The 22,652-nt window shown below is 48.4% G+C and overlaps 1 protein-coding gene across 2 annotated transcripts in view; it reads left to right on the top strand.

Annotated features, from left to right (window-relative positions):
* LOC126530741 (brain-specific serine protease 4-like) overlaps positions 1 to 21,978 on the top strand; it is a 111,310-nt gene extending 89,332 nt beyond the window's left edge. For both annotated transcript variants that reach the window (XM_072288197.1, XM_050178028.3), the window contains 3 exons: positions 5,550 to 5,830; positions 13,038 to 13,195; positions 21,025 to 21,978. In XM_072288197.1, the coding sequence (XP_072144298.1) occupies positions 5,550 to 5,830; positions 13,038 to 13,195; positions 21,025 to 21,180 (595 nt within the window). In that variant the 3' untranslated portion in view covers positions 21,181 to 21,978. The remainder of the gene's footprint in view (positions 1 to 5,549; positions 5,831 to 13,037; positions 13,196 to 21,024) is intronic.
* The last annotated feature ends 674 nt before the right edge of the window (positions 21,979 to 22,652 follow it).

The raw sequence follows: 22,652 nt of genomic DNA, 5'->3' as shown, positions 1-22,652 counted from the left end.
CCGCATCCAGCATAGCAGGTAAATCTTCTCCGGTCGCCCCATTAGCCTTCACGGTGCAACGTGCAGTAGCGGAGCCATTTGCCGCCCTCCTTCACGAGCACCCGTCTTTACCTGCGTCACTCGACTGGTCTAAACCAGTGCTTCAGTGTTCGGCATCACATAATCATCGAAAGCCCGCCATGCCACGCATTGCCTGGAACGAGTTCGAGCTTATTTTAGAAATCGGCTCTGCTCGTCCCTCCAGCACCTCCTGGTCCTCCGTTCACATGGTGCCCAAAAAGACCGGAGATTATCGCGCGCTGAACGCTGCAACAATTCCTGATCGGTGCCCTCTACCAAACATCCAGGGCTTCACTGTCGGTCTCCACAGTGCCCAGATTTTTTTCCAAGATCGACCTAGCCAAAGTCTACCATCAAATTCCTATGGCTTGAAAGGACATAGTTCTGTGGTTCTGAGTTCCTGCGGTTGCCTTTCGGCCTGAAGAATGCCGCGCAGACATTTCAGCGCTTCATTGATGAGGGCTCGCGGGCTGCCGTCTGTTTTAGAAAGTCGATGAGATCTTCGTGGCTAGTATACTTCATTGGATAAGCATGTTGAGCACCTACGACTTCTCTTCCATCGCCTTCAACGTCTTGGCAGAGTGCGCGGACCTCAAGACCCCTCCTCCCCTTCCCACCAACACCCCCCAATCCCCAACCCCTTGAGCGATGGGAGGCCTTGTTATCCAGCCCCGCCCTACCGATTCAGCTCGCACTAATGGACAGGGGCCAGGAGCTGCTGGGAACATATGGGTCCCGTAACTAGGGAACCACCCCGTCTGGTGCCTGCGTGCACCACCGATTTATTTCGGGCCCAGTAAATGTTGCTTCTTAATCCATCGCCTTCATTCTCACGGCCTTGTCATCGACGTTGCCAAGCGCGACTGTGGTGCTTCTATCAATTCCTCGGCCATCTCATGACCGAAGAAGGCATCAGACCATTTCCTTCCATAGTCGAGGCTATCAACTTTCCTCGGTCCACTTCATTGCGGCAGTTACGTTTCCTCGGTTTTGTGAACTTTTAGACGTTTTATTCCATCTTGTGCTGCTGCAATCAAAGCTTTGGAGCTCTCCTAAACATCAAGTCCTCACCATCTTTACTGTAGTCAGAGCCGTCAGACAAAGCCTTCACGGAGATTAAAGCACAACTGGCGAACGCGACCTTGCTTGTACAACCAGCTACGGAGGCCCCCATTGACCTCATGGTGAATGCTTCCGACATGGCCGTCGGCGCAGTGCCTCAGCAGTACATGGCTGGCGTTTGGAATCCACTCACTTTCTTGTAAAAAATTATCAGAAGCAAAGGCAAGGTACTGCGCTTCCGACGGCGAACTTTTAGCAGCTTATATCCGTCAAGTACTTCCACTACTTCCTCGAAGACCATCGTTTCACCCTGTTTACAGACCACAAGTCTCTCATCCGTGCTTTCGGCTCTGCAAAATGGCATACTCCCTTCGCGAAATAAGACATCTGGCTTATCTCGCCGAGTTCTCGGTGCTAAATCAACCCTTCAACGGAGCAGTATATATTCTAGCAGACGCGCTCAGCAGAGTCGAAGCCATTGCAACGACGGGTGTTTAGCAAGAATTGGCCATCGCGCAGCAAAACGAAGCACTTTAGCACCCAAGATCAACACCAAACAGCTTGCACCTGCGACATTTTCCGTGCAAGGGCGACGCGCTCCTCACTTGTGACGCATCCACTCTCTATCACCCCTTCGTTCCGCATCATCTCAGATTCCGCATCTTTGAACATTTACCTTCTCTCGCTCACTCTGGCATTAAGGATTACCAAAGGCTCGTCGCTGAGCGCTACGTCTGGCCAGGTATAGATATCAACGTGCGGGCATAGGCACGCTCTTGTATGGCTTGTCAAAGAGCTAAGGTACATCGCCACATTCGAAGTCGCCTATGTTCATTCCTCGCGCCCACTGTACGTTTACAGAAGGTTCATTGATCTCTTCGAACCTCTTCCTTCATCAAAACAGAATCGCTACGCCTTAACAACGCTCGACCATTTTACTCGATGCCTGAAGTCATGCCACTTCCAGATATCACGGCAGAAACTGTCGCAGATGCTCTTGTAAGCCCATGGATATCCCAATTCGGCGTCCCATCCGGGATTACAACTCGGAAGCCGATATTTCGAGAGCGCACTCCTCCCAAAACTGACTAACCGCTTCGGTATACATCCCGCAAGCCAACGGACTTATCGAGCGTCTACACAGAAAACTTAACGCGACACTCATGGCCCATCATGGCGACTCTGCAAACTGGCTTGATGTCCTCCCAGTAGTACTTTTGGGTCTCCGTGCTGCTTTTAAGGAAGTATTCGCAGAGTTCCCCAGCCCAGCTCGCTTATGATACCACCCTGCGCCTTCCGGCCGAACTCGTCCAGCCCCTCTCTCTCTCGACAACCTTGTAAGCTCCCTCATTGCTCCGACTGCAACACTCGTTCACCACGCTTTGACCCGTCCCGCCTCGCGACAAGACCGCAGAGAGAGAGCGAGAGAGAGAGCAAGGCAAGGGAAAGACAGGGAGGTTAACCAGAGGTTATCTCCGGTTGGCTACCCTGTACTGGGGGAGGGGCAAGGGGATGCGATAGGTGAGAGAGAGAAGGATAAAAAATATAAAAATAAAGAAAAATCAAACTACACACACATGCACGTGCACACAAACTGTTTCTGTGGGTACTGTCACGCAGCCCGCAAAGGCGTTCCTAGTGTTATGCAGTGTCACCGCACAATCCTGCGTCACACAGTGAAGTCACAATCTGTCACAAAGTCCAGTGTCCTTTAAATACCGCAGCAGCGCCTTTATAGCCGATCGCGCTGATGTTCGCGCAGACGAGCTGCCAAGGATCTTGTTTTGTCATTGGGCGCTTGTCCACTTTGTCAAGGGTGGCTGAAAGGACTGCTCTTTGCGGGTTGAAACGAGAGCACTGACAAAGAAGGTGCGCGATTGTTTCATTGCACCCGCAGAAGTCACAAAGTGGGCTGTTGGACATTCCGATAAGAAAAGAGTACGCATTTGAAAATGCTACTCCAAGCCATAGACGAACTAGAAGGGTGCAGTCGCGTCGTGGAAGCTCGGGCGAAATACGGAGTTGTAAATTAGGGTCCAGGGTATGAAGGCGTGCACTTGTGAAATCGGATGAATTCCAATGAGCTAACGTCAGGTCATGTGCAAGTACGGCAAGTTTTTTCGCTGCGTCGGCTCTCGAAAGAGGAATGGCAACGTAGTTGACGCCGTCATGGGCAGATTGGGCAGCTGCGTCTGCTAGATCATTGCCACGTATGCCACAGTGACTAGGTAACCACTGATACAGGATATCGTGTCCTTCGTCAACTATGCGATGGTGTACTTCTCTGATCTCTGCGACGAGCTGTTCATGTGATCCATGGCGCAGGGCTGAGAGTACTCTGTAGGGCTGCCTTGGAATCACAGAAGACTGACCATGCATGGGGTGGTTCCTCCTGAATGAAATGAAGAGCCGCACGCAATGCTACCAGTTCAGCAGCTGTCGTTGATAATACATGTGACGTTTTCAGCGGTATTTTGACGGATCTTGTTGGTATCACCACAGCAGCAGCTGAACTTGCCGATGTGACTGAATGACGGCATGTTAGCCTTCTTCCTGCTTCCTGGGATGGTGAGGCGTATTTCAGGTCTGTGCAGACACCATAAAGGTGAGGATGGTCTTGCTGCTGGCATTTAGTTCGACGGCAATGGGGAGCAGAAGCACCCTCAACCTTCAAGGACATGAATACATCCCATGTTTTTCGGCGTGCCAACGCTACTCGACGGTCGCTGGGGCCTCCATATGCAGGACTGTATTTTGTTTTTTTAGGCCGGCAAGCCCAAACCCTTCAGTTAACGTCGGTGACAAGCCAATAATCGTTTCCGTTAACACTCAAACCTGCTTTCATCGACAGCACTACCATTTACAGTTTTGACATTATCCCGTTTTATCCACTTTCCACTCCCTCACCATCCTCTTCTCCAGCCCCTCGCCGTTACAAGCACTTTCATTGGCAAACACCGTCTCTCCAGGCGGGGGCCGCTGTGGCAAAGTCTCGCCACGGAGCGCGCGGTGCCGGCAAAGGAAGAGGCGGGACAGGCGCGAGCTCTGCGTTCGAAAGAAAATATAGTCTGAAGGATTAGCTCTGCAAGAAGGTCGCGTCTTAGGTCTTTCCTGTTCCCGCGACAGCTGCTTTCTTGTTCAGCAGGGCGACACCTGGCGGCAGTTGCTGAGTCCGACATATTGTGCCACGGCCGGTCTCTAGGGGAGCGCGCGCTTTCCTTCTAAGAAGAGAAGCGCGCGCACCCCTCAAGACCGGCCGTGATTGTGCCCAGGAGCAAATGCCACGGAATTAAGCGTATGAGTTGATAAAGCGCGCGGATGCGCTCACGGACTATTCGAGATAACAAAGACGCTTACGAACATCACCTCTGCTTAAGTGCAACACGGTCAAGGTTGCATGCTTATTAGGCCGCGCACTCTCCTGGGCACGCTATCTTGGAGCCAGCAGCTGCTAGGTGTTATCCCGCAGAGCGAAGCCGGCGCAGATATTCGCAAGAAAAGTCATGTGCAAAAATTTGGAGACCCCTAGCATATATCACAACTCATATGCGAAGGTATTCACCCAGTGAGACGTGGAGGTAACGTACACCTTGGATTTATAGTTTGAAGGATCGACCGGCCATCAGTCTTGTTAAGCAAGACGTTTAGAGTAACGGTGGAAAAAAAAGGGAAGAAATTAATGTGACCGGATCAGTTACAGGCGTTGGTAGCGATATGAGGTAGTAAAAAAGTTCTGAGATAAAAAGATTATGGAGATGCATACAGAAATGCTACAATGAAAAACAGGTACAGTAGTTGTGAATAAATCAAGCAGGCTAGTTGGCCATTCGTCACCGCCCCGTTTCAAAGGGGATGCCAATAAATCATCGCCGACCGTTCGCGCGCTCTACACAGTAGTGGACGGCACTGTACGTGCTCGAAACTCGGTATACGTGTTTGTGTCCGTACTCGGTATAACGCTTGTGATGCAACTTACCTGCGCCTTTTGTCTGTATGTTATAGTGTACCTGTAGAAAAGGAAATACAAGCGGACTTCATTAACTTCCTTAAGCCAACTCTTCTGTATGATTTTCAAACCTGCGACGTTTATTCTTTGTCTGACAATATTTTTTTTATATTATTGCTATTACGTGGAAAGCAGCAGCCGTCGCCATGAGTGTCCAAATCGCAATCACTTTTCATTTGAAGTGATTCATTTGAATAAATCGCTAAAATACGACAAAGAACTCACTTGAGCAACACCTGTTGGCGAAGCAGGTGACTAAACAGGATGTCCAAGATACTTTTTTCTGTATTTATATTGAAAGTTTAGAGACAAGCCAGGTTTCAGAGAACGTTTAACCGGACCCCTATTAAATTTGTTCCCGCACTGACTGTTTCCGGAGGCATTAATTGACGAGACTGCTGTCTTTGTTCGCTCCTCGCAGGTACCAGTACACTCCGTCCAGCATCCGCGTGACGCTAGGAGACTACGTGCTCAACTCTGACGTCGAGAGCCTGCCCAGCGAGACGTTCGGCGTGCGCCAGATCCGGGTGCACCCGGACTTCAGGTTTACGCCCCAGGCGGACCGCTACGACGTGGCCGTGCTGGTGTTGGACAGGCCGGTCACCTACCGGGCCAACGTGATGCCCATATGCTTACCGCCAAAGGACGCCCAATTCGTGGCTCGAGTCGCCGAGGCCGCCGGTTGGGGAGCCCTCGAGCCTGGCACGTATATCTTTCCTATTTGTCCGTTTCTCATATGTCGCGCTCGTTTGCCGTTTGCAGTGTGTCTGTGCCTCTTAATAACGTTTAGAACTGCCCCAGCGAACCACGCAAGCTTTTCTCTACCACCTCAAGACAAACGTGTCGGGTGCCCAACTGTAGAAGCACTGGGCCTCGTGCAGTGTATGCACGTATTTGGGCATGCCAGTCGTTTCTCTCCCTTTTACAGCCAAGCTGTAATTTTTCTCACATAAGCAAACGACAGATGGAAGGCTTGGTCTTTGAGCTTCCGCGAAACAGAATTATGTTTCTCGTATATTAGAATTGCACATCGATGCTGTCATGCAAGTTGTGCATAAGCGAATTTCTTGGCGCAAGAACGCTCGCTTACTTAGATTTTACCTGTTCTTTAAAGCACCGCAAGTGGTAAACAATTTATTCCTAGCGTTCGAATACGGCGTCCCTCAGGACCGACTGCAGAGTTTTGGGAAGGTATTAAAACTCCGGAATCATCTGCTTTTGTTATAATGAAGCAAGTTAGGGATTATGGCAGTCGCTGATTACACTGCAGCGTAAATGACAATTGCGGTATCGATATTGATAATCACGAGCATACGGAGTGCTGGACACATACAGCCTCCTGCACGCAGTCCTCACGCTTTTGAGAGTCGGAACATGGAAAAATTAATTATTAATAAAATTAATAAACGTATGACTGAGGCTGTCATTGAGGTTCAAGAATCCAGCGAGCGTACTTGAAAAACAACCAAAATTAATATAATTAAGAAAATTAATAAACGTATGACTGAGGCTGTCATTGAGGTTCAAGAATCCAGCGAGCATATTTGAAAAACAACCAAAATTAATATATGCAGTGCAAGCACAAGTTTTATTGACCGCCACAACGGGTACGCTTAGCGTTGGGCTGTTCGCATTACGAACAGCCCAACCTCTGATTTCAGCCTCTGATTTTTTTTTCAACCTCAGCACGACCTCTGATTTCTGAGGGGTGCCGTTTTTCCTAAATTCAGTGCTTAGTGTTGATGTGACGCACGGTTGGCCTAAAAGCGCAAGTAAAACGGAAACAGAAAAGATTGGAGAACCAGAATATCGCTGGCTCTAAACTAAAGTTATAAGGGAAGAGAATTACGATTGCAACCGTTGTCACAAAACATCATAGCAAAGCAAGTCGCAGTGCATGCCTGCGTACTAAGGCACGGATAATATCAAAGTGATACAAGAAACGACTTTCATATAACGCTAGTTCGCTGCTTAACAAGCTCATGATGGATGCATACCAGACGTGGCGCTATCTTTCTGAACATGAAAAGGCCTCAATTCTCTCGGTGGTTGAACGTAACCGAAGTGCCCTGCGATTGCGGTTTTATTCGCCACAATGTAACGCAAGGTGCGAACTGGAGGCCCCTTTAGGGATCTGGTGCTCCGAGAGCCTGGACCGGCTACGACTTCTTTTGCTATATTTCGCCCTTTCTCCTTTTCTTTTTTGAGGCGGTTATTTGGGACTTACGTTAATTCGAATCGGAGCTCGTTTGCTTGCCGTTTCCCGTGTTTGCCTTACTTGCGCTGCCAGGCCAACCGCGCATTCGTTCAAGCTTTGCAGGAGCACTTCCAGACTCATGGACCCGACGCACGCGAGAACTGTACTTGCTCCACCATGCCAGCTCTAACCCGAACCGCCACTTATGAATTTGCCCGCTTGAAGGGGCACATAATGGCGAGTTACTTAGCAGTGCACCGCGGCATTCAAGCGAAAACCAATTTTGCGTGTCTGAGTTTGCTAGGTGCATCTGAACGGGTGCTCAGCAGTGGAGCTGCTTAGCGCGAGTCACGCACCGACTCGGGGCTGACACGCCGCGTTAACTAAGTGGCTATCGCGTCGCACACTGCTGAACACGGTATTGCCGACTCTGTTCCGGTTGCACTAGCCGCATTTCTTTAGGCGCGAAATGCAAGAAACGCTTCTGTACTTAGATCGAGGAGCACGTCAACGAGCACCAGCTTGGTCGGAGTTAATTCGGAGCGCCACACTACGGCGTGCATCATAATGAGATCGTTATTTTAGCTCTTGGAACCCCATAATTTAATTTTAACTGACTCGGGGCTGCCGAATCTCTCATCTTCTGTTCTTGTAGGTTGGAATGATTTTGAGAACGCAGATGTGAGTGCAAGAGAACTCTTTTGTAAACCTGGAAAACTAGCCGGTGGAATGGCAAACGCTCGTTTGTTGGGTTGCGTGCGGCAGCATCTGGAAATTCACAGTAAACCACTTAATATTGTGTTGAGTGCCACGGTGCTATGCAGGGTGTCCCAGCTAATTTTAGGCAGAGTTTAAAAATACGCAAATGCCACGTAGCTCGACAGAACAAAGGTAATGTTGTTTGCCGTCGCTTGGAGATACTCAAACTACTTTATTCATTCCGCATAATTGGTTAATTCATCATCAGCCTAGTTACGCCCACTGCAGGGCAAAGGCCTCTCCCATACTTCTCCAGCTACCCCGGTCATGTACTAATTGTGGCCATGTTGTCCCTGCAAACTTCTTAATCTCATCCGCCCACCTAACTTTCTGCCTCCCCCTACTACGCTTCCCTTCCCTTGGAATCCAGTCCGTAACCCTTAATGACCATCGGTTATCTTCCCTCCTCATTACATGTCCGGCCCATGCCGGACATGTAATTGGTTAATTAGCCTTAATTAATTAGTGAACTTCTCAAATATTGTAATTAGATGAAAAGTGTCAACAAGAACATTGTAGAGCGACATGAGACTCCCGGCTAATATAGCTTTCTGTTCCTTAATACGTGCTGCATATTTTTCCGAGCATGACAGAAGCCTGCGAGTACACGCAGAGTGCCTGAACAGGCCTGTCGCGCGGCAATTTTGCGTGCATTTGTGAACTGCATTCACTCTCGGAAAAAAAAAACTGTTTTGTAGAACGTATTGAGCAACGGAAAGCTGTATCGGGAGTTTTTCATGTCGCTGTAAAATTCTGTCATTGACGCTTTTCACCTATATTTGTGAAGTTGATTAATTCCGACTAATTATGTAATTAGGCGGAACGAGAAATATGGTTTGAGTACCTCCAAGCGACGGCAAACATTACCTCGGTTATGCTCAACTACGTAGCATTTGCATGTTTTTGGACTCTGACAAAATTAGCTCGGACACCCTGTATAATAAATTTCACGCGCCCTTTCTCGCAGGATAAACGCGGGTAAAGAACACATGGCGGTGCATCGGATTAAACTTGAAACTCGCGTTCCTTTCTGCGAAAATATACTATGAAAAGTACTTATATACTGCTACCAGGCTACATAATGCTCATTTTACCAGCCGTACGCTTGTCGAGTTATGGACGAGTTCTGCAAAATCCTGTTGATTCTGGCCGAAAGGCTCCTGCACTCTCATTTTTGCCTCCCTCTCACCCCCCCCCCCCCCCCTCTTAGCTGCACCATGACGCATGGCATTCCAAATGTTTCTAAACCTTCACATCATGCGCGATTCTACCAAATCTCGTTCCGGACAGAACCACCGCAGGTGCAACAAACGGTGCCTAAATATTACCAGCGCAGCAAAAACACTCCTTCAATCCTACAATTCCTTAATTAAAGCGGAGTTTTGTATGCCTTTGTTTCCATGGTTTGGCGCGGCTACACGGTCGGTGTGAATTTTTCCCCATCCTTTGAGCATACTGCTGACAGATGCTCGACTGTCGGCTGTGCACTAGACATGCATACGGTGCGGTCAGCAGGTTTCCCACTTTGCTGTCAACCAATCTCTCTTTCTCTCTCTTTCTCTCTCTCTTGCTCTCAGAAAACTGCATTGATCTTGGGGTCAGACTGTGTAATCCGTGGTTGCCTGGGGGAGGGGGATCCGCTTCTTGCTGATTTACCTGCAAGACATACTCCCTATGCTGCACAACGTGTTGAATCAGTTTTATAGCATTTAAATAACTCCTTCACGAAAGCTTCACCTAATAGATTCCAAGATATGCACTGAATCGGCATGTTTTTGTGCAGCGAAGAGATCTAGGTACCACTTCTTGCTACATTGCGTCACAGATCAACTCACTGTCACATCTGTAGCAACAGTATGCAGATGTCTACTATATAAACGCATTCATTATATTCTTGTGGTACTATATGTAGGCTATCCTGCAAGGTCAATAGCAGGCACGGCAGCAGCCACTGTCAGCTAGTCCTTGAGGGTTCTCAGACAGCTTTGCTTTAAAAACCCGACTAATGATGGGGGCTCACAAATTTCGTGTTACTGCTACGAGTGCCCACAGTATAGTCAGTGGGAATCGGGACGCAATCCGATATGCACGAACTATTAGTATCAATAGTCCAACAGTCGTTCCACCTTCAAATCAACCAGCGAAGTTATTTCCTTTAAAAAACCTTATTTGGAAGATTCGGGAATTTTGAAACAAAGAAATACGGCTCATACCTTCTCTGGAAGCAACCTCCACGTATAGACCTCATGTGAAAGTAGAGGAAGTGACCAAGTGCTTCGTCAGGCTAAATATGATTAAATGGATAAGTCTTCGCGACACACGAAGGCTACCTTTTTCAGCATATTCATGCCAAACTAAAGAAATGCGCGGTCGTATAGTGAACAGGGGCTCTTCTTGAAGCTCTCCTGCTGCATCGTATTTTTCGGCACGAGTTCGTGCGAGCGGACTAAAACTACTGTTTCCTTCAAATTTGCGGTCACAATCCGCCCGGTAATTATACAGTAAAAGTTCCATGGACAAGCACAGGATCACTTTTTTTCACAGAGGCCGTGCACCTGGAATTTCTTTGATGCCAGCAATATTGAACATCTTTTTTTTTTTTTTTGCGAATTCATTTTTAGGAGTAGACGCAACACTGGAACCACATGCCGGTCCAGAGTTGTCAGTCTCGGTCAGAGCTGGCAGTCTTGCTGTCACACTGCGGTAATGTTTTTGCGAGTTTTCTTTTTTTTTTTTTGACATCCCACACAGGGCTCTGAAATCGCTGAAATCGCTTTTGGGTTTTTTAAAGATGTACTGTCTTATGGCAATCGCATTTCAGCACCTGGCGTATACCTTGTGTGAGCATCTGTTCAGGAAACCTTTTTCTCTGTCGTCTTAATTCCTATTTCATCCTTCGCCTGTGTAACGTAGCCGAGTGGACGGTTTATCGCTTAACCTCCCTGGCTTTCCCTCATTTTGTTGTCTCTCTCGAAGAACTTATTGGAGCGTTTCATGCTACGCTGTATAAAACAATAATCTGTATTGTGAGCCGGAAGGGTCGTGCGTTTGTGCAAGTTTTCCCAAGTTTTCGCACATTTATTATGAGTTTTATGAGTAACTCCAATGACTATGATACCGTGGGCCGACCAATGGTGGAGGCATGTGCGATAAAACTGAAGCACAGGGCACAATGCACGACTTATGGCAAACCGTGCGCGGTACTTTGTGTTAAACGAGGAAGTAGATGCCGTCCGTCAAGCCTCTCTACCTCTACAGCACTCTCGTTCTACATAAGAGTTTGCATGAGAGGGTGCGGGATGCAAACATATTTCAACTTAATGATTAAGAATCCGATCGGAAAACATTTATTGGGCTCTAGAAAAGAGATCTTTGCGGCTTCAGACGGCCTCTTCCATCTTCTGATGGATTCTTCTGTCTGCAATCACAGGGTTGGTGCCCTAGTTCAAGGCTCCACTGAGTATGGCCAACCCGCGAGCTCGCTCAAGAGAATGGAAAATGCGGACAATGGTATAAATGGTGCTATACACTTCCACGCATCAGGCTGTAGACGGAGACAAGGGACCTTATGTCAATGAAAATGAATGTCACGTAAAAACAAAAGGAGAAATCTACCTCCGATTCTTAAAGACGCTGATTGCTCATGTCATTGCATGTTTCGGTGAAAGCGATTAGTTGTTCAGAGAGCTAGTTCGTCAAGCGTTGTCTGCACAGTATGTCATCTGTAGAAAATATTTATGCTTGGAATGAAACTTGCAGAGTTTTTTCAGCCGAGCTGATTTTAATGAGAGGTGTTTACGCATGGGTGGTGAAGCCGTTGTAGCGCAAGTAAAACCGGCACACGAAACCTTACAGCACGGCCGCTATGATTTTGGTTTACGGATGCAATCTAGGAAGCAAGAACCCACTTCCACGATTCCGCAGTGAGTCACTTAAGGCTTCGCTTATACGGTCTTTGCTTGTGCAAACAAATTTGTGACGAAGAATTGTTGCTAGTACGCCCATGTGTACGGCAAAAAGCGAATATCGAACATGAAACGTCGAATATCTGTTAATTACTATAGTTACTATTTCGCTATTTCTTTGTAGCCTTGTTTTTTGCGTGTCACTATGTACCACTTTCTTGCTTAGAAGAAAACGCACACAACGCACCCTCCCCCCCCCCCCCCCCGCTATAATGCTTTTAAAGCGAATAATGGTTACTGCAATTAATTGTAATAAATAAGAGCCATATTTTAGGGGTATGCCAATATTCCGAAGTCTCGAATAAGAAATCAAATATTGCTCTATTTGATTCTCTCTTGGAATTGAATGGTCACTATTGGTAAACACGAATGTTTTTCAAATACTTGAGATCGCCAACTGTGCGCTAAATCCTATCCGTGTGGCCACTGTAGACTTAAAACACGAGAAACGAGGCAGCAGAGCACGATATAGCGGAAGCCAGACCTTTCCGGGTAAACCAACGTCATTCGCACTCGCCAATGATTCCCGAGTAAGCGAATAAACTGCCTGCTTACTGTTAATGCTCCACTTGTGCTTTGAACAAGACCACAACAATATGCACATTGTACTGGCAGAAACTTGCTAACATTGTTTGTATACCAGGGTGTGAAATTCGATGGCATTAATGACTCTTCATTTTTCAGAACTCTTCAGAAGGTATTCGATTAGATTCGCTCCTGGTGCGTTACGATTCGAATTCGATTCGGTCTCGAAAATTACTGTTAGCACTTGCTCAGGGCTTCGAACGCGACTGCCAATTGTACTCGCTTGAACCGAGGCAGTCGTGAAGTCGTTGCCCTTGATGCCGTTCTGCCGTGTACCGTGTTCACCTGGACGTTAGCCGCGGTCGATCGACTGCGTGGAAAACGTCAACTGCTTCAGGGCAGTCGGTATTGTTGCCGACGGCTCAGACAGGCCAATGATAGCGCCCTTTTCTTTTTCCTTCAGGCTCCAAGGTGCGACCGCGCGTCCTGCAGCACGTTCACGTTCCAGTGCTGCCCAACGAGGTCTGCGAGAACTGGCACCGGCGACAGGGCATCAACATTCGCATCCACGACGAAATGCTGTGCGCCGGCTACGAGCGAGGCGGCAAGGACTCCTGTCAGGCAAGGAGTCCTAACGTGTGCTTTCATTCTGGCCGCCACGCTGTTTATTTCCCCGCACGTGGGCATGCAGCGCGCCGCCACGCAGTAGCCCCCCTTCAGCGCCGGTCGCGAACTGCGTCACGCTCGGCCGGTCCCCCCGAAACGAGCGCCGTTCCCTATCGGTCCTACACATCGACAGCCGCGTCGTAAGCGCGGCGTGAGCTATCCTTACCCGTCATCGTGTCCGGTCGGCGCCTGTCCTGTGCCTCTCCGTATATAGTCGTTACCGCTTATGGGTCGCCGCGAGGGCGTGTGGGAGGGCGACGTCTCCGAGGTGTGCAGGGACGTACCCTCGGTCTCTTACGGCGGGGTTTCTCATTATGCGGTATTCAACGTGCTCGGCGAGAGAAAATTGAGTGCCTGCGGCGTGAAACGGCGCGATGAAAATAACGGTGGCTTGTGGAGAGACGGAAAAGAAAAAGGGGTACTGCGCGCGACCCGGTTATATAAGCTCCGTGTTTTTTTTCGGCGCCCCGACAAAGGCGCCTTGCGGGAGAATGGCGGTGCTTTGAAAGGGCCGTCGCTTTCGGCGGCACTCTCTCCCTCTTATCGCGTAGCGGTATGCGGCGTTCGCGTTGGGTCGTGCGATATATAGCGCCGCTGACCTCGTCCCTGCATTCCTCTTTCGGTGCTTGGGGCCGTGGCCGGTTGTGACATGGCGCGCGCAGGTGTTTGGGTGGTCATCAGCACTTCGTCCGTCACTCCTCCCCTCCCTCGTCCCCACGCCCTCCCCCTCTTGCTTTCATATACACTGAATTTTCACTCGTAGGTATCCTGCAGCCGTTGACCGCTGCCCTCCCCCCTTTTTTATCTTTTTGATGGCGGCCTAGTTTCGGAGAAAAGCGCCTGCAGCTAGGCTGCGGTACTTGGGCCAATATAGCGAACTGCTCAACTGGTATTTCCCAATGACTGCCATTTTATCTTCGCTATATTTCCATTTTCTGATCTATCCTTTTTTTTCATCCCCAAATGTACGGTACCCAACCAGGCTCTGCCTTGCTTAGCCTCATTGCATTTACTTCCTCGTCTGTACCTCTTAACTGCACGGTGTCTCCAGGCGTTTGTCGTTCTCATTTCTAACAAATACATGTATAACGAGATAATCGGCTGACACTTCTCGAGTAAGAAAAGATTAACAGAATAAACGTCACCATCTTCGTTAGTTAGCTCAGTGGGGAAAATATTTATACAGGGTGTCCCAGCTATCATGCACCAATATTTAAAAAAAAAACATGCACATGCCGCGTAGCTGTTACAGAACCAAGGTAATATTGCTTGCCGTCGCTTGGAGATACTAAGATTATTTCTTGCATTCCACCTAATTGCAGAATTAGTATTAATGAATTGTTCAACTTCTCAAATATTATACTTGGATGAAAAGTGTCAATGAGAAAATTGTAGAGCAACATGAAAAACTCCCGATACAGCTTTCTGTTGCTCAATACGTGCTACATAAGTGTTTTTTCTGAGCGTGCAGGAAGCCCCCAAATGCACGCAAAATTGCCGCGCAACCGGCCGCTCGAGGTACTTTACGTGTCTAGCGCGTACTGAGCAACAGGGAGCTTATAGGGAGGTTTTCGTGTATGTGCAAGTTTCTCATTGACACTTTTCATCTAACTATATTATTTGGTAACCCGATTAAGACTAATTATGTAATAAGGCCCAACGCAAAGAAATACTCTCCAAGCGACGGGAAACATTCCCTTGTTTCGGTGCAGCTACGTGGCATTTGCACACTTTTAAATCTTGGTGCAAGATATTTGGGGCTCCCTGTTTATATAACTGTACGAAGCCATGGCGTGGCATACGCTAATCACAGATTGTCGCTATAGGCTAAGGCCGTCAGGCAGCTGATCTCAAAGTTCGGAGACGTAGCACACTGCAGGGCGTCGCTTCGCGGATATCCCGATACAATTTCGTCTCGTCACTCAGTCGGCGGCAAAGCTTCCAGAGCATTTTACGCAGTTACTTAGGAAAGTTCAGTATGAACTGCTCATACTTAAGCTGGAGAACAGGTAGCTGCTGTTTATATCGTGATGCACCGTGCCCATGCGCCAACTATCAGGCTTTTCTTTCTTTGCTTTTTTTCATCAAAGTCCATCCCGCGATGGACTTTGCTGAAACAAGCATTGTGTCTGCACTTACTATCAAGGCACGCGTCGATTCCGTAAAGGGCGTGAACCTACTGAGATTCAACGGAGTTGTAATCTATGAGAATAACGATTTACTCGAACCATCCATCAAGTGTATTGAACTTTGTAAACTTAACGCGCCTCGGTTGCCCAGTGGATATACGGCGTTGCGCTGCTGAGGGCGTGCGTTCGTATCCCCGCATCGGCGGACGCATTCTGGAGGGTTATGAATTCAAAAAAACGCCCGCGCACTTAAATTTAGGTGCACATTAAACAACCCTAGGTTGTCAAAACATCACTCGGGAGTTCCCCAATACTGCATTCCTAATGGCCACATCGTCATTTTGGCACGTACGTAAAATCCAAAATCCAAAGAGGCTGCGAATGAGTTGAACATGGTTACAGGCACGCTACATTTGAGGAATGTATGACGTTCGATATCGTCAAGGTTTTGCTAGAAAACAACAAAACTGGCCTGCATGCAAAAAAGAAAAAGCACTGCTTAAAGCGAGAGCATGTGCCTGGCAAGGAAAACTAAAGTTGGAGGAGCTGACGGCAGGATCTCGTGGCCGCTACCACTCCTGCTCTTAGTTAATAATGCGAAAGCATTATATGGCGCATGAAGCGGGAAATCCGGTGGCATGGCCGGAGATGCTACAAAAAGTCGCGTGGTCGCAGCCAATCAAAGGGAACCGCGTGCTGCGTGGGCCCTCGGGTTCCTTGAAACACCACCAGATGGCACTCGCCTCCGGGAATCTGCGGCAGCGGCGGTGTCGACCGTGCGGGGGAAGGAAACAAATTTGGAGGACGCTTAAACTTCGCCTTTAAGAGTGGAACGTGATGGCGTTCAGACCCTTTTCTGCTTTTCATGCCTTCTAGCAACTGGAGCTTATATAACTAACGTTTACCGGGAAACGCTGGCTGCAAACTATTAACGAAGGCGAGCTTTCTGGTAGAAACGCGGCCTCTTGCGTGAGTCAATCTCCTGTTACTATTTGGCACTTTTAATATTTTAGTTTGAGAAGAGCTAACATAAACCTGAGAACGACAGAAAGCTGAGCTAGTTGGTAGGAAGGAGGAAAGAGAAAAGTAGAAAGCAGGGAGGTTAACCAGAATAACGTCCGGTTGGCTACCCTACACCGGGGGAATGGGAAAGGGGGAAACAAAGATCACAGGGAGAGAGAGGAGGGAAGGAAAGAAGGAAATTGCGGCGAGTTCGCTGATCCGAGTGGTCTTACAGAAATCGCGTTAATAGTCACAGATGGTCGCACAAACCCGTCGTCCTTAAGAAACACAAAAGCGCCTTCACCGCTTTATGGGCCGACGGGCGATGGGGGCGGTGTTCTAGCAGCACCTGCACAGAAAGCGGCCGATTGTCCAGTTTTTGGAAAGCTTTGGCGAGTTCTTGTCTCTCTGAGGCATATCTTGGACAGTGGCACAGCAGGTGGTCGGTGTTTTCTTCGGTGCCACAGACCTCGCAAGCTGCACTGTCAGCCATTCCAATTAATGTAGAGTATGCCTTTGTGAAGGCCACTCCTAACCAAAGGCGACAGAGAAGCGTAGCTTCACGTCGAGGAAGTCCGAGTGGAGGTCGGAGTTGCAGGGAGGGGTTTAGTCGATGCAGTCGCGTGAGTCGTAAGTTTGGTGAGTTCCACTCGGTCACTGTGAGACTGCGTGCCAGGTGTCGAAGCTGCTTTGCAGCATCAGTCCTCGAAAGCGGAATTGAAACGCTGTGCTCTCCTTGATGTGCTGTGCTAGCAGCGTTATCGGCGGAATCATTGCCACTGATTCCACAGTGACCAGGTATCCATTGAAAAACGACCTCGTGACCTTTTTGTTGGACATCATGGTAAAGTTTCACAACTTCGTATGTCAATTGGTCATGACATCCGTGTCGGAGAACTGACTGCGTGCCCTGTAGTGCTGGTTTTAATCGCAGAACACAGCCCATTTTCTAGGTCTTTCAGAATCAATGAATTCCAGTGCTCGACGCAGGGCCGTTAGTTCTGCCGCCGTTGAGGTCGTGACATGCGATGAGCTAGTGCAAAATAATGCAAAAGAGGTGAGGCGTGCAGACAAGACACAAGAGTAGAGAAGTGGACAACACGAACGCAACTATTAACTGAAGGGAGCACTGAGGCGAAAAAAGAAAGAAGACACAAAACTCATCAGTGCAAGCTCAGGAATGGTATCACCACGTGTCAGTCGGGTACATGTGCCGGTCTACGTAAGAGATAACTGTTAAAGCACTTAATCTCTTATGTAAAGTAATCGAATGCTGGCTCACGCATGGTGAGTGAGTCAGTAATGGTGGAAGTGCATGCGTGAGTCAGCCTTCGATTACTTTACATAAGAGATTGAGTGCTTTAACAGTTATCTCTTACGTAGACCGGCACATGTACCCGACTGACAGGTGGTGATACCATTCCTGAGCTTGCGCAGATGAGTTTTGTGTCTTCCTTTTTTCGCCTCAGTGCTCCCTTCAGACGATAGTCGGCGTTCGTGTTGTCCACTTCTCTACTCTTGTGTCCTGTCTGCTCGCCTCACGTCTTTTTTGTATTATGAATGCTAACCTAAAGGACATGCGCTGTCGGTGTTTTTTTTTTTTTTTCATGACGTTTGGTTATGTTGTCAAAATTCCGAGGAATAACTTTGTAAAGAAGGGAATACAAGGTGTGAGCAACTTCGGTGGTAGAGAAGTGGTTGCGCATGCGTGGTTCGGAATTTGGTTCGAAATTATTTTTGCCGAAGCGACGTCCAACGCCGATGCAGGACGCCGATGCGGGACAACGCCGGATTTTCTGCTGCACGGGCTCCTTAACGCTGTCGCGTTAAAAATAACGAACCAGGAAGCTCGTCTTCGCTCATAGCGTTCGCCGCAAGCGATTCCCGGTAACGATTACCGTAACATAAGCGGTAGTTGCCGGTAAGCGGAAACTGTCCGGTCAGTACATAGCGCCGCACGTCGCGGCGCTGCCTGTGGGGGCGGTGATTTCCGTGACTTCTGTCGTGCACTCGATGGATCAACCTTCGACTTGGACTTATCAGTCAGCAGCTGTGCCCAGCTCGTTTGGACGTCCACGCAAGTACGCGAACGAAGCCGAGATGTCATCGGAGTGAGGCCGCAATGCTTTCGCATTCATCCACGTAGGGATACCTAAGTGCCCTTGAATTTTCTATCAGTGTAGCAATTCAAAATAATGGCGTGTGACTACCGACCGGGCTCTCGGAGCGGTGGCAGTCTTGAAAGTCAAACATCGCGTTAAAATTCGAATTCGCAGCGAAATTCAAGAAACTATGGAGCGCGCGCGCGGAACTGTGTGCATGGCGTAGCATGCTGACAGCCAGTGCACATGCCTTTGTTTGCTTTTCTTCTATGGTGGAGAAGCACAAATGAGTGAAATGAAACAACTGAATGTGCCTTGCTTGCAACCTCTTTACCTAGCACGCACATTCACACATGTATAACCAACGACACAAGGTGGTGCCATTAGATTTAGCTGTGCGTAATGCACGATAATTTAGGCCCAATGCGCATACGCGTTTTATGCTGCTGAATACGGCAGTAGGTTACTATACTTGCGTAACACGGCAGAGTCCAAACGATCCTACGTCACTCGCTTCGATCCGAATTCGCACTTACTACTTTCTCTCCCATGTGACATAAAAAAAGAGATAAATAATAAGCAAAATCAGCTATAACTTTGTGACGCCTCAAGGCGAAGACAAAGTATTAGAGATGTTCTGCCCTTATTAGAGAGATCAGCTGCTTGTTTTCAAACTGATAACTTTAGAGAGATCGCACGAAGCCAGGAAATCTTTTTGCTTTCCACGTAGCAGGTGACACAACAGCATTAGCGTTGGTGATGCGTTGGCGATGCGGAGCGCTCTGTAATTTAAGTTCACTGTTCCCATTAATTTGATTCTACGCTTTATCACGGTACTCGAGCACGGCATGCTACAAACGTTGATCTCTCGGCACGTTTAACGTGGTTCCGCGGCTGGACAGCACGCGCAGAGAGCCTAACGTATCACGGTGACGCATCACTTGAAGATCTCTATTGAAGACAACGAAATACGCGGTCGGTCTTGCATGTGTCGCCAACAACTGGAATAAAATGTGGCAAAAATCGACCATGCGTTGTTCCGAACGACTGCTCGGCCAAATATGCCTAACTACACAGCCACATATGCCTAACTACACAATTCGTAAGCTTTACGGGTTCATTCCACAATGGTTTTCACTTGGAATTTTGCGATATGACGCAGTCGTCGGATTTCATACTTGCCGCTTTTCCGTCAGCGCGACTTGGCATCGCGCTGTAATCGCTCCCGCGCAGGCAGAGCGAAACTGATGTAATGTCGTCAGTGTATCAAACTTTCTCAAAGCATCTCCGTACTTACCGTCTTGTACGTTTGTTTTAGTAATGAGTCTCGTTATTTTAAAGCGGATGAGGCGCTATATTCCGTCACACTGGCAAATTTAGCTTACTGTGAGCAAGCGTACTTCGCTGCTAGTGTCCTCAGCAGGCTGTTACAAGGGAAATTTTAGTGACACGCGCTGAACGCACTCGTCGGTGAGTCCGTTCGTTGAACTCGTTTCACTGCGTCGAAGTGTGCAGCCTCGATAGGAGTGCTTCACAAATAAAAATATTGCCATTGCGAGTCGCCAAATAATTCTACGACCAGTCCTGCCATGTGTGCGTTTCCTAATGTTCTCTCTGCCACCTCTGCCAACCGCCGTACTTCCTGTACCAACGAGAGTCGTCTCGTGCGCAGTGACAAGAAGGAAGTCTGCGCGCAGTTTTTGTTAGGTTCGATGCGACAACGTGGGCAGTGCGAGTGCGGATAATGCTCGCTATCTGGAAAAGAATGACATTTGATCGCAATACTGCCATCTTTCTTTACTGAAAGTCGTCACTTATGGTGCCGGTTGATCGTCAGTGTAACCCGTAGTAGTAAGCAGTGCTGCGACTCGTTTCTCGAGAATGAAAAAAAAAACGGGCGCTGTGTAGCAGCTCATACTTAACGCGAGTGTGCGTTGGCAGGCGTTGCTGCAATATACCACAGAGCGAAACGCGTCCACGAGTTTCATTTGCCACCGCCTGCGGCCCTTCAAGCTGATGCGGTTTTGAGATACACCTATAATCCTCAAGACTCCGGGTTCGTCGCTTTTGCGCTTACGTGCTTTCATCTTGGCAGCGATTCATTCATTCATTCATTCAGTATCAATTGGAAGGGTTGACAAGCGCGAATAGTCACCGGCTTTGCATTCCTGATATGTAGTTTATAAGAAAAGAGTTCGCGTTCCTATATATTTCACCGGCACTTACCACGCGGTACCACGCGGAAAACGTGATACGTTGAGACCGCTATTTCGGGACCTACAGCCTGGCCTTGCTGACAATTAGGCTTCCTGGTACCCGATGGCAGACGGCGCTGTCGTGAACCAAAATTACGTGCACGCAGAAACTATAGCTCTGGCACGTGATTTCAGGTTGGATTGCGAGTAAAAAATGCATCAACATGCATTACGGACATTTAGACCCTTCAGGGACTCGTAGTCAGTTGACGCGTCCCTTAATGTACGCCCACTACACGATCGCGCAGATCTACTAAAACGCTGTTGTTGTTTCCTTGTAACCTTTCTTTTTGCAGGGTGACTCGGGTGGTCCGCTGATGCTGAACGACTACGGCGTCTACTACCTGATCGGCATCGTGTCGGCGGGCTACTCCTGCGCCAAAAACTACCAGCCCGGCATTTACCACAGGGTCAGCAGCTCGTCCGATTGGATATCGTCCAACATCTACTAGGCCCGATGTCGACGTTCCAGACGGCACGCGCCTCTCAAAGCGGCGCTTGCGCAGTCGTGTCGAAAGAAAAAAAAACAAATACAAGAACAAGAAAGAAAGCCAGGCTGCTGCTGTGCGTGCGGCTTCAACGACGACGATGAACCCGTGCGTTGCGGACCAATCTGCGTCACGTTCCAGACGTGAAGACAGTTTCGAAGGAGCAACGAGTGAGCCGTGGTGTGCGAGTGGTTTATCTGTTTTTTTTTTTCTTTATTGCGCGAAGACATTTTGGTGCGCGGCGCTGGTGAGCCGATAGGGGGCGCCACTCTACGTGACGCGTGCGTGATCTTCGAGACCTTCCTTGTGAGCAGACGCGGCGTTCGAGGAAAGTTGGCGTTGTTGTTTCGTTTTAACTGTTTTTTAAGTGTTTCGTCTCGATCTAATGTTGTTCGCAATTTTTAGGCTTTAAAACAGTGGACTTGTCGAGAGTGGCGTTTTTTTTTTCCTCCTCTAGGTCACAATTGACTTTTTTTTTTCTTTGCCAGAACAAACCTGAGCTGCTGCTGCACATCTCAGTCGCTCGCTTTTCTTGGCACAAGGATGTAAAGGTCACCCATTTCAGGATGCCGTACGCTTTTTTTTAACCCCGAAATTTGCCGCGCAGAACTCAGAGTCCTGTTTCTATTGCTGGCCAAGCAGCGTCGTCACTCTGCTTCCGCGACCCCGTTATATAATTTCTTCTCAAAAATGAACGACTTCGAGGTTTTACAAACATGGCATGCTTTTCATGCATTTCTGAAATAAAACGTGTTTAGGTAAGTGTGCTTTCTGGAATCCGTTGCATGGCCAAGTGTCGGACTCTAAAGGTGAGTGCAAAATGGACACTAACGATAAATACTACAAGTTACATTGGTAAAGTATGTCGAGTAGGTTCGTTAATTCAGCTATCGATAATGTATTAAAAGAGAAAGAAATGGATGTCAAAGGCAGAGCCAAGGCGCCAGCTCATCAGTGTCTCTTCACGAATTTCGAAGTATCTTCTCGTTCTTGTGTGCCGCGAATGTTCTGCGACCTCAACGAGTTCCAGCTTTCGTTTCTTCAACGTGAAAGGTGGGCACTGTTTCAATGTCCCCGTAAGCGGCAAAGTAGATTGCTAAGTGGTCAGCGGCCACCTTAAGCCTCGTTACAATTCTGACGAGGACTTCAAAAACGACAGCTGCGCGAAGACAGCGTCGTAGTCAAAAACTATTCAGGCTACGGTGCTGTCCAAACGATATTGCCGCTCAGTAAGAAGCTTACTCAGCTTGACGGGAAGGTCGTCTGAGCAGAAAACGCACAGAGGCTTCTCTACTCGCTTATACCCGTCGTGGTGGCGCATAGACTATAAATGGTGCGCTGCTAAGCCCGATGACCCGATATCGAATCCCGGCCGCGACGTTCGCAGTTCGATGACGGCGAAATGCAAAAACTCTTTTATCGTACATTGGGTGCGA

Source organism: Dermacentor andersoni, chromosome 5, assembly GCF_023375885.2.
Source record: "Dermacentor andersoni chromosome 5, qqDerAnde1_hic_scaffold, whole genome shotgun sequence".
Classification (NCBI taxonomy): Eukaryota; Metazoa; Arthropoda; class Arachnida; order Ixodida; family Ixodidae; genus Dermacentor; species Dermacentor andersoni.
Note: the sequence above shows the minus strand (reverse complement) of the source record. Positions and strands in the feature narration are given on the sequence as shown.